Raw genomic sequence first — 11,768 nt, forward strand, 5'->3', positions numbered from 1 at the left:
GAGCAGTGCCAGATCCCATTTGAGGTTAAGGAGAAGTCTTGTCGGCATTAAGCCTTTGGCTGGAAGCCCTGGAAAGAGGTCTAAAGAATGGCCCGGGCTGCCACGCTCTCGACACCTCTGCTGGGAAGCCGGAAGGCAGATGCAGAGGGGCCAGCATCTTTAGTTCGTGATGCTGAAATGCAGCCGATTAAAAATAAAACCTAAGGTGGTGCTCTTGGGAACTTACCCATCAGAGCATGCCCTGGCCCCGGACAAGCAGCCATGATGACCAGTGCCCGTGTCATACTCATATCTGCCAACATGCTGCCCAAGCGCCAAGCAGGCGCTTCGCCTCAGCTCCCGGGGCAAAAGAGTAGTCAAAGCCCCCAGGTGGATTGGGGAGATGCTGTGGAGAGGTGGGGGGTGGCTCTGAGTTTATCTAAGCCTCTGCCTAGGGATGCAGACACCCACCCTCACACAGGAGAGACAAGGTGGACGTGAAGAGACAGAGGAAAAGAAATAAAGTAATCCTGAGACGCTTGAGATGACGCCCCACCCACAGCATCCCCAGTGAGCCCTGGAAGCTGAGCCTCCCCGTTCTCGAGCAGTGCTGGAAGGCTGGAAGAAACCTCGCCTTGCAAGGACAGAACTGTACCAAAAAGGTCTGCTGACAGCCAATCAGAACTGAGTCAGCAAACACTGACTTTGGCTAGGCTTGGTCTTCCCTCCCTTTCTCCTCCTCAGGTTGGGTGTCAAGGCCCAGGAGGCCGGGGTGAGGGCCAGTGGGCTCCTTCAAGCTGTAGGACTGGGAGCCCCAGCTCTGGGACAAGAATAGGGCCCCCTCTCCTTTCTCAGCTGCGGGGCTTTGGGGGACTGGCAGGGCGGTCAGACCTCACCCAGGACACTGTGCAGATGAGTTCCTGAATCCTGCCAGCAAATCCGTGAGGCAGGTCTCTTCCCATCCCTGCCCCAGGGGAGGACACCTCACTCAGACTGCTCACATCACACAAGGCCGGAGATCTCAGAGCAAGTCCATGGAAGAGCCAGGATTCAAACACGGGCCTTCACCCCAGCTGTCCTACACACGCAGCACTGGAGGTGCTGATCCTTTACTGTGCCCCTCCACCCTGCATAGGCCCCTGGAAAAGACTTTCTTCAGTCCCCTTTAAGGCCGTTACCCTAAAATACAAACATTTAAAACGACAACTAGTGCAGAATTCCCTGGCGGTCCAGTGCTTAGGACTAGGCGCTTTCATTGCCGAGGACCTGGGTTCAGTCCCTGGTTGGGGAACTAAGATCCCGCAAGCCAGGTAGTGTGGGAAAAAATAAATAAATAAAAGAAAGAAAGAATAATGCAATGCCTTCATGCTCAGCATTAATCAAAGGAAGACCTCTCCAGACCCTAACTGAGGGTACAAATCCCTTGGCTCTTCAAAGTGATCAATTCTACTCGCCCCATCTGGAGTCTCACCTAGTCAGCTGTTCAACAGTCAAATTGCTCCAAGAGGCCCAGAGTGAGACTCAAAATGTAATTAGAAAAAAAAAAAAAAAACAGCATTCAAATGGTGGTGGTAAGAGCACATGCCGCTGGACTAACCTTGTTAATTTCATTGCTGTAATGGTTCACTTCCTCCTTGAACTTCAAGTCAATCATGTTAAAATCCCTCTGATCTTTACTCAGATGGGCATCCTGCCACTTCCCTTGGACTTCATCACATGACACTGCCTCTGGCAGGTTTAACGCAGCCCTGACGGCCTAGGATTAAAAGAGGAAACATTGGAGGCTGCAGGCAAGGGAGGAAGGTGTGGGCCCCATTTGCTGGAGCCCGACCGACTCTGCTGCAGGCGGTAGCCCCCAGGCCCTCCTCACCCGGGGCCCACAGTGGGTGGAGTCTTCAATGATCCCATGTCTCCTGACATCCGCCTTCGGCTTGACCAAAATGTCTTCTACTCCTGTGAAGTGAAACAGACCAGTTTGGATGCAACCAGGCCTGACTTCTCACCAGGTTGTGAATTTGGTGAGGTCAGGGCATGGGGCACGGTAACAGGCACCCAGGAAGCACCTGAATAACGATGGGGACATTCCCATCACCTCAAAGAGACTGCTACCATCTCTTAAGTGCTTACCATCTTACAAATGACAAAGCTAAGGCTCAAACTTGAGCCCATAGGTTCGGAGGTAGAAAGCCAACCCAGGCCCAAGTCCCAAACTTGGCCACCAGATACAGGCCCTCCATTCAATAAAAACATGTTGGATGAATGGGACAGAGGTAAAGATGACATTCTGGGTGAAAAACTGGGGTTGAGGAAAACAGAAGAGGAGGGGGCAGACATCCCGTTTTGACTTCCAGAAATCACATGTCAGCAGGGACCACACTGTATAGCTTTGAGAATCCGTGGGCAAGCACAGACACATCCAAGCCTGGCTGACAGGGACAACCATTGCGGGGTCCTCTCTGTTGTTCTGGAAGGAAGAGTCCCTGGGCCACTTCAATGAAGCCTGTCCTCTGGCTTCAAAGGGCTAAGGAATTCCCCATCTTAGGCAGGAAGTCTTCCCACTTCATTTTTCAATGAACTATTTTCTGTCTACATTTGAGAGCTACTGACCTCAACAGTCCCTCAGCCAAGGTCTCAGGAGGAAAGGAATTCAAGGCTGCAGTGTTGCAAAGCTGGGCTAAGATGTCTGGGACTCCCACATGCAATGTCCTGGAAGCCTGAGTGCCTCTAAAGAACTTGAGGAGGAGAAAGAATCTGTCTCTCTGTGAGCAAGCCACACCATGACAATGGGCCCTTCCACAGGGTCGGCTCCAGGCCATCTTGCTGTGCCTTCAGTGACCTCTGGCTGCGAGGGCTGAAGGCACTTCCTCTAGCCTGGACTTCCCTCCAAGCTTGACACCCAGCTTGGCCCTGCTCCCTCTCAGTCTCGGCACCAGACAGTCTTTGCACTTTGGCCAGTTTCTCCTCGGATCATGTGCTGAGCAGAGCTGCTTGTTAGATTTGGTCCTCATCACGGTCTGGGTGTGGATTCTTCCTCTACTTTTTTTTTTTTTACTTTTGGCTGCGCTGGGTCTTTATTGCTTTGCTCGGGCTTCTCTAGTTGTGGCGAGTGGGGGTTACTCTTTGTTGCCGTACATGGACTTCTCACTGTGATGGCTCCTCTTGCTGCAGCACAGGCTTTAGGCGTGCAGGCTTCAGTAGTCGTGGCACACAGGCTTACTTGCTCTGCAGCCTGTGGGATCTTCCTGGACCAGGGAGCGAACCCATGTCTCCGGCAATGGCAGATGGATTCTTATCCACTGTGCCACCAAGGAAGTCCATCTACTTTCCATTTTTAAAGGCATTTGTTCAAGGAAGCTCATCTGAGAAATACTATGAGAACCAGGAACCTGTCTAATAACAGGAACTGGTAAAATTAACCATGGTACATCTACAAAAGCAGAATAGTTTATAGCCACGGACCTGAGGAAGTCAGTTTATATTTGCTTACAGAAGGACATTTATAAAACATTATCTGTAAATGGTGGAGGGGAGCAGATCACAAAACACTAGGTATTACTGTAGGAACCCCTTTTTTCCAGAAACTGTTTATACTTGGAAAGTCTAGAAAGACACATATCAAGTCAATATTGGTGTTATCTCTGGCAGTTGAATGCTGGGTGATTTTTAATTATTTTCATGTCTGTGATTATTTTGACTTTTCCACAATATAAATTTTATAATTATGATGGCCTTCTTGCAGGCCAGTGAGCAAACTCCAGCAGACCCACTGGCTCCCTGTCTGCATGTGAGCCAGTCCATGAACTCAGTCTCATCAGCGGGATGATTCCCATGCTTGCTGGGAGTCCTGCTTAGTGCAAGGCCTGACACCCATTCCTCATGCATGGGAAACTGCAGAAGGGCTTGGACTCCACGGTGAATACCGAGAGACACACTGCTCTGGATGAGCTTGTGGCACGGAAAATATCGGCCCCCTTGTTTTCTTTATCAGAGTCAACTTCCTAAAACAGTGGGCTGTCATTTCCAGGGAGAGAGTTCCTCTTTCTGTCTTACAATCACTTGACAGGTCAGCCCCAACGTGGTGTTTCCAACAGAACCCGCTGTGTCGGGTGGTGTGGGCTGTTCTGACAACAGGGAAGACTCCAGGTGGGGCACAGAGTGCCAGAAAGATTCTGGAAGGGCACTTGCAGGAGAGAATGGAGGTATGAGTGTGAAGAAAAATCAGTCTAGGACACTGGAGACCATAAGGAAAGGTGTTGATAAAGGAACAGAATGGAAATGCAGATGGGGAAGGGCGTCACTCTGTGCTGTATGAAGAAATGAAGAGACTAGGGTGGTATGGGTGTGTGTAGGGGGGTGCGGAAACACGGAGAAGCAGCAGGCTGTGCAGTGTCACTGGAGGCCCCATGAAGATGCCCTCGTGAAGGGAGCCCGGCTGTTCCCCTGGAACCGGGAGACACCCTGGCAGGTGGGCTGGCTGCAGAAGCGGACTGAGCAGGGTGGGGCCCCAGAGCCACCTGCCTCACTCACCTAAGGTGAAGCCTCTGTAGAGCTGCAGGTAGGCGGTGAAGAGGCGGGCCAGGCAGGTGAGAACCCTGCCGCTGGTCTCCCCACCGTAGATCTCGTAGCAGCAGTGGACCAGGCCGTAGGCGGAGCTTCCGTAGTGCGCCTTGTCCAGCACCCCGCACAGCAGTTCCCCTGCTCTGATGATCACCTGCGGACGGATGGCCACTGGCACTGGGTGGGGGGAGCCCCGCCCCTCCCTCACTCCATGTCTTACTAACCTTATAACCCTCAACTGCCTCAAATTCCTGATGCAAAGAAGGGGATAAAGCAGGTGAGCACACAGAGAACAACATTCAGGGCTTCCCTGGTAGCTCAGTGGTAAATAATTCATCCGCCAATGCAGGAAATGTGGGTTCAATCCCTGATCTGGGAATATCCCACATGCCTTGGAGCAACTAAGTCTGTGAGTCATAAGTACTGAACCTGTACTCTAAAGCCCAGGAGCCACAACTGCTGAGGCCTGTGCTGCCCAACAAGAGGAGCCACTGCAGTGAGAAGCCTGTGCACCACAGCTGGAGTGTAGCCTCCAGGCTCTCCGCAACTAGAGAAAAAAGCCCACGTAGCAACAAAGACCCAGCACAGCCAAAAATAAAGTAAATAGCATAAAAAAAAGAACATTAAACAAAATTCTTTTTCGGGGACTACACCCCCTCCCCAACTATAGACAATTCAGTGTGTTCCTACGTGCCCCACTCCCATCACCCATCCATTCTGACTTGGGGTCATGTATCCTTGATAAAAACTTTGTGACTGGAAAGGAGTGCATTTTGAGTCTAAATTTCATAACTGTGACCTTGGCCTAGGTACTTCCTCCCTGGAACCTTGGGAGTAAGAAACACAGAACCTTTCTAATACGCTTTAAGCACTGAATTTGTACTTTCTTAAAGCTTGTTTCAAGCATTAGAAGCTAATTTAAAGAATTTCTAGTTTGAATTTAAATTTAAAACTAAATTTAAATTTCTAGTTTAAAGGATTTCTAATTTAAAGAAAAGTGCTGCACACATTAAGCGTATGATCTACGAAGGGAAAGAAAAGGGGCAGCTTGGGTTCTATTATGAATGGCATGTGTGTTAGACCCTGCAACAAAGCCCTTGTGAGCAGGGGCCCTGGGGATACTTCCCCAGAAAGAGCACATGAGGCCCTGAAAATCTTCAATGTGGGGTCACAGTCTCACTCTCCTGCAACAGCGCTGTGTCCCCAGGGTTTGGTTGTCCTGGAGCTGCTGCTGAGGCCTGGTTCCTAGGCATGGAGCTGGGAGGTGTGAAACCTCAGCACAGGGTGATGATAGCCAGCCACTCACAGGTCTCAGGGTCTGCCTTTCCAAGCTTTGCAGAGTCAAGTTTGAGGCCTTCTGCTGGAAGAGCCTTCCCAAGCTGGTTATGGGCTTTACATAAGAGCCAAGTGCTAATGGTCGGGGATTTCCCTGGTGGTCTGGTGGCTAAGAGTCTGAGCTCCCAATGCAGGGATCTCAGGTTCAATGCCTAGGTCAAGGAACTAGATCCCGGATGCCGCAACTAAGAGTTCACATGCTGCAACTAAAGATCCCACTTGCCACAACTAAGACCTAGTACAGCCTACAGCCAAATAAATAAAAATAAAAAATATAAATCTGAAAAGGAATGCTAGTGGTTGACTCTACACAGCTCGGTACAACTCTTTCCTTCAAGGCACGACTCCTCTTTCTATACATGTGCCTCCACTTCTCTGTCTTGGTTTTAAATCAAGCCGCCTAAACCTGGGACTGGAAGTCTCCAATGCACACAGCTGGGCAGCCATACCTGGGACTCGCACATGGAGTCGGGGTTAAAGCCGGGAACGAGCTGAGGAGACTCCTTCACCCAGGCCTTTCCACCGATCTTCGCCTTTCCTGACAAGTTCAGGGGGATATGGTCCTCTGGGATTATGTTGATGAGCAATGTGGACACGACCTGGAAAGAAAAAGAAGACAAAGCTGATGGAAGGAAGAAAAGCTGAGATGTTTCCTTTTAGGTCCACTTGTCTTTCTTAATCCTAAAAGGCAGACAACTCCATTCTGATGAGCTGTAGGTAAAGCAGAAAAAAAAAAAAAAAAAAACCACCACCACCACCACCAACAAAGGGACAGTTTCTTGTCTGTGGGACAACCTGATCTCAGATTTTACTTTTCTGCTTATGTGATTTATGTATAATGTACAGCATGTGAGAGCTGGACCATAAAGAAGGCTAAGCACTGAAGAAATGAAGCTTTCAAACTGTGGTGCTGGAGAAGACTCTTGAGAGTCCCTTGGACACCAAAAGGATCAAACCAGTCAGTCCTAAAGGAAATCAACCCTGAATTCATTGGAAGGACTGATGCTGAAGCTCCAAAACTTTGGCCACCTGATATGAAGACCCAGCTCACTGGAAACGACCCTGATGCATGGAAAGATTGAGGGCAGGAAAAGAGGGTGACAGAGGATGAGATGGTTGGATAGCATCACTGACTCAATGGACACGAGTTTGAGCAAACTCTGGGAGACAGTGAAGGACAGGGAAGCCTGGTGTGCTGCAGTCCAGGGGTCACAAAGAGTCGGACATGACTGAGCAAGTGAACAACAACAGGATTAGAAACAAACACACACCACTAAGAACCTCACTTCTTAGAGTGCATAACCCCCTGACCTGAAAATTAAGTTCCTGAATAGACCAAGGGAAGAAAAGGAAAATAAATGGCTGTGGGCTCACAGCAGAGAAAGATTTAAATTTGTACGTGGTTTAAAAAAAAAAGAAAGAAGGACAGCAGGATTGAGGGAGGCAAAGGCAGCCCTGACATGTCAGCCCCAGGACCGGGGCAAAGGTCCAGGAACGCTCATCGGAAGCATCCTTCTCCCATTTTCAGACCACATCAAAGCACGTGACAACTGTCTCATACAATCAGTTAAGATCCTCCTGCAGAATAGCGTTGACTTTCTGGCGCCAAGGAGGAAAGAATGTGAAGACTAAGAATTCAGAGCTTTCCCTCAAAAGAGCTTCACAGAGGAGGCCCAAGTATCTGACTGAGAAGCGAGCTGCAGCTGAAGCTTTGAGACTCTGGGGGTGTCCCAGTGTCCACTCCACCATACTGGTCATGAGTTGTGGGGCAAATGGTTATGCTCTCTTAGCCTTAGCATTGTGAATGTGTAGAATACAGTTACGATCTGTTCATTCATTCAGCAATTATATGTTGAGTGCTTACTATGAACCAGGCGCTGGGGGGAGTGGTGAATAAAACAGTTGCCACCCTCAACAGAGGCTCCAGTCCCAAGGGGATCCATATTCTGGAGGAAAATAAAGCAGGGAAGGAACAGCTAGGGTATAGCAGGGGGAGAAAGAATACCTGGGATTTTGAATAGGACAGGCAGGGCCTTACCACCAGGGAGCTCAGAGCTCAGAGCTCAGAGGAGGTCAGATCATTCATTTCGGGCAGGAGGCTTTTCATTCGAGTGTGAAGGATAGGTATTTGGAAGGTTTTGATCACAGGAGTGACATGCTCAGATTCCACTTTTAGCAGGATCCCGTTCCACATACTGACCTGGCCCAAAAGTTCCTTCGGGTTTTCCCATAGCCTGTTACAGAGAAACCCGAAAGAACTTTTTGGTCAACCCAACACATTCCTGGCCTGGACTTCGAGACTATATCAATGATGCAGAAAATAAGCCTCCCAAGTGACACTGACAAGAAGACTTGGCACTTTAGAAGCAGTCATTAAGGCAACGTGAGTGGGGAGCACGCAGGACGGAGTCTCTGTGTGAGGCCCACCACAGGGCATGCTGGTGAGATGACAGCTCAGCCACCCAATGGGCTTCCACACGATTCACTGTAACAGAGCTGATCCCCGAAATCGATTTGACTAGAATTAATTTTGGCTACTTGAAAGGCTGCCGAGTCCTTCTCCTGCTTAAATTAGTATGGCCATCCATTCAATCTGTTGTTCTGAGTTGTTGCTGAGTCGTGTACAACTCTTTTACAACAACCCCATGGACTGTAGCCTGCCAGTCTCCTCTGTCCATGGGATTTCCTAGCCAAGAATACTGGAGTGGGTTGTTCTTTCTTTCTCCAAGGGACCTTCCTGACCTAGGGATCTAACCCACTTCTCCTGTGTCTCCTGCACTGGCAGGCAGATTTTTTTACCATCGAGCCACCTGGGAAGCTCTCATTCACTCTTAAGTGTGTACATGCTCAAAAAGTTATGTTCGACTCTTTGCAACCCCATGTACTATAGCCTGCCAGGCTCCTCTGTCTATGGAAAATTTCCAGGCAAGAATACTGGAGCAGGTTGCCCTTTCCTCCTCCAGGGAATCTTCCCAACCCAGGGATCAAACCCATATCTCTTGGGTCTCCCACATGGGCAGGCAGATTCTTTACCACTGCACCACCTATGCAGCTACTAACAGGAGGTCAAGGGAGGCAACCTCACAAGCAGCCCACATGGGAGCTGGGATGACCTGGGATGTACCTGGGATGACCACGGGTCAGTTCTGGAGAAGCCAAGAGCATGCATTCCCAAGGAAGCAATAGGCTTGAGGCAGGCAGACCGGTTGGAGAGGTCCTGGGGTGGTGAGGGGGTGGGTAGGCGGGGCAGGGCTGGAGGGCATTGGGAGCCATCCGGTGGCATCAACAGCTCTTTGTATGCCTGTACCAGGCCCATAAAGAAGGATCTGTATGTACAAATGGGGTCAGGGCGGTTACGAGAGCAGCTGTCTTTTTATGCATGTGCACCAGGAGCTGGGGAACAGCTGACAACAACACTGTTACAGAAAGCAGACAATACTCCTTGATATCTCTGAGGAAAATGACCAGGAAGGTCTTGGCCCTCAGTCTTCACAAGGCTGGCACTGCCAGGACAGAGGGTAAGGAGAAAGGTAGGAGGGCGACTCTCCTGGGATGCTGACTACGAGCTGCACTTAAACCACAGTGCCACATGCGCAGTGGGAACTGCCAGCTGGGCACAGTCAGGATGGAAAGTCTGGGAGAAGGGTAACACATGCAGCCATATACATGTAAGGAAGGGAGATGGACCTGCCACTTCATCTGCAAAATCAAGGGAGCAGGAAAAGCATCTGACAATCTCAATACCCTTTCACGACACAAACGGTCAACAGATTAGGAATAGGCGGCAACATCATCCACCTGATAAAGGGGAGGCACTGATGTAAAAACCACCACTGCCATTTTCAGCGAGCAAAGATGATGCTTTCTAAGATCAGGAACAAGGAAAGAATGCATGCTTTTGCCACTCTACTCAATAATGTTCTAGAGGTTTAAGTCAGGGCAATTAGGCATGGAAAGAAGAAAAGGCTTTCGGATTGGAGAGTAAGAAAGAAAACAACCTCTGAATGCAGATGGCATAACCTTATACAGAGAAAACCTGAAAGAATTCAGAAGAACTTGTTAGCGCTAGTAAATGACTTGAGCAAAACCAGAAGATACAAGATCAATATTCAAAAATCAATCATATTTCTATACATTAACAATGAACAATCTGAAAATGAAATTAGAAAAACAACTCCATGTACAATAGAATCACAAAGAATAAAATACTCAGGAATTAATTCAACCAAAGAAGTCTAAGACTTTTAAGTGGAAAACAATAACATACTATTGAAAGAAGTTAAAGAAGATCTAAGTAAATGAAAAGACATCATGGATTGGACGACTTAATATTGTTAAGGTGGCAACACTTTCCAAATTGATCTACATATTCAATGCAATCCCTATTAAAATTCCAACTTGCATAACTGACAAGTTGACCCTAAATTTCAAATGGGAATGCAAGGGACCCCAAATGGTCAAAACAATCTTGAGAAAGTAGACAAAGCTGAAGGACTCATATATCCAGATTTTAAATTTATTACAAAGCTACAGTAATCAAGACATGGCTTCCCAGGTGGCATGAGTGGTAAAGAACCCACCTGCAATGCAGGAGACATAAGACATGGGCTCGATCTCCGGGTTGGGAAGATCCCCTGGAGGAGGGCATGGCAAATAGTATTCTTGCCTGGAGAATCCCAAGGACAGAGGAGCCTGGTGGGCTACAGTCCATGGGGCCACAAAGAGTCGGACAAAACTGAAGCAACAGCACACAGCACTCACTGGCATAGACAGACATACTGACCAATGGAACAGAAATAAGAGTCTAAAAGTAAACCCATACCTCAGTGGCTAATTGATTTTTAACAAGAGTGCTAAGAACATTCAATGGGAAAAGAATAGTTTTATTAACAAATGATGCTGAGACAACTGCATATCTACCAACAAAAGAATAAAGGTGGACCCCTATCTCATAATACACAGAAAAATTAACTGAAAATGTATCAAAGACATAAATGTCAGGGAGAAAACCATAAAACTCTTAGTTGGAAACACAGCTGTAAATCTGTATGACCTTGGAATTGGCAAACGTTTCTAAGATATAACACCAAAAGTACAAGGAACAAAAAAAAAGTTGATAAATAGGATTTCATAAAAATTTTTATAAATTATGTGTCAGAGGACACTGTCAAGAAAGAAAAAAAGAACCCATACAATGGGAGAAAATACCTGTGTTATCATATATGTGAGACAGATCTGGTAGCCAGAATATACAAAGAAATGTTAGAATTTAACAATAAAAAGACAAATAACCCAATGAATAAGTGGGCAAAGGGCATAAATAGACATATCTCCAAAGAAGATATTACAAATGGCCAGTAAGCACATGAAAAGCTGCTCAATATTATTAATCATTCAGCTCAGTTCAGTTCAGTTCAGTCACTCAGTCATGTCTGACTCTTTGCGACCCCATGAATTGCAGCACGCCAGGCCTCCCTGTCCATCACCAACTCCCAGAGTTTACTCAAACTCACATCCATCGAGTCAGTGATGCCATCCAGCCATCTCATCCTCTGTCATCCCCTTCTCCTCCTGCCCCCCAATCCCTCCCAGCATCAGGATCTTTTCCAATGAGTCAACTCTTCACATGAGGTGGCCAAAGTATTGGAGTTTCAGCTTCAGCATCAGTCCTTCCAATGAACACCCAGGACTGAACTCCTTTAGGATGAACTGGCTGGATCTCCTTGCAGTCCAAGGACTCTCAACAGTCTTCTCCAACACCACAGTTCAAAAGCATCAATTCTTCAGCGCTCAGCCTTCTTCACAGTCCAACTCTCACATCCATACATGATCAGTGGAAAAACCATAGCCTTCACTAGACGGACCTTTGTTGGCAAAGTAATGTCTCTGCTTTTTAA

General features: G+C 48.0%; 1 protein-coding gene across 1 annotated transcript in view; it reads right to left on the reverse strand.

The window, feature by feature from the left end:
• The window catches only part of POLR1A (polymerase (RNA) I polypeptide A, 194kDa), an 84,459-nt gene that overhangs the window by 21,833 nt on the left and 50,858 nt on the right, over positions 1-11,768 (reverse strand). The window contains exons 15-18 of the mRNA XM_010862206.1: positions 6,321-6,470; positions 4,507-4,690; positions 1,850-1,932; positions 1,577-1,735 (exon numbers count right to left, since the gene is read on the reverse strand). Of these exons, the coding sequence (XP_010860508.1) occupies positions 1,577-1,735; positions 1,850-1,932; positions 4,507-4,690; positions 6,321-6,470 (576 nt within the window). The remainder of the gene's footprint in view (positions 1-1,576; positions 1,736-1,849; positions 1,933-4,506; positions 4,691-6,320; positions 6,471-11,768) is intronic.

Source organism: Bison bison, unplaced genomic scaffold (assembly GCF_000754665.1).
Source record: "Bison bison bison isolate TAMUID 2011002044 unplaced genomic scaffold, Bison_UMD1.0 scf7180017864480, whole genome shotgun sequence".
Classification (NCBI taxonomy): Eukaryota; Metazoa; Chordata; class Mammalia; order Artiodactyla; family Bovidae; genus Bison; species Bison bison.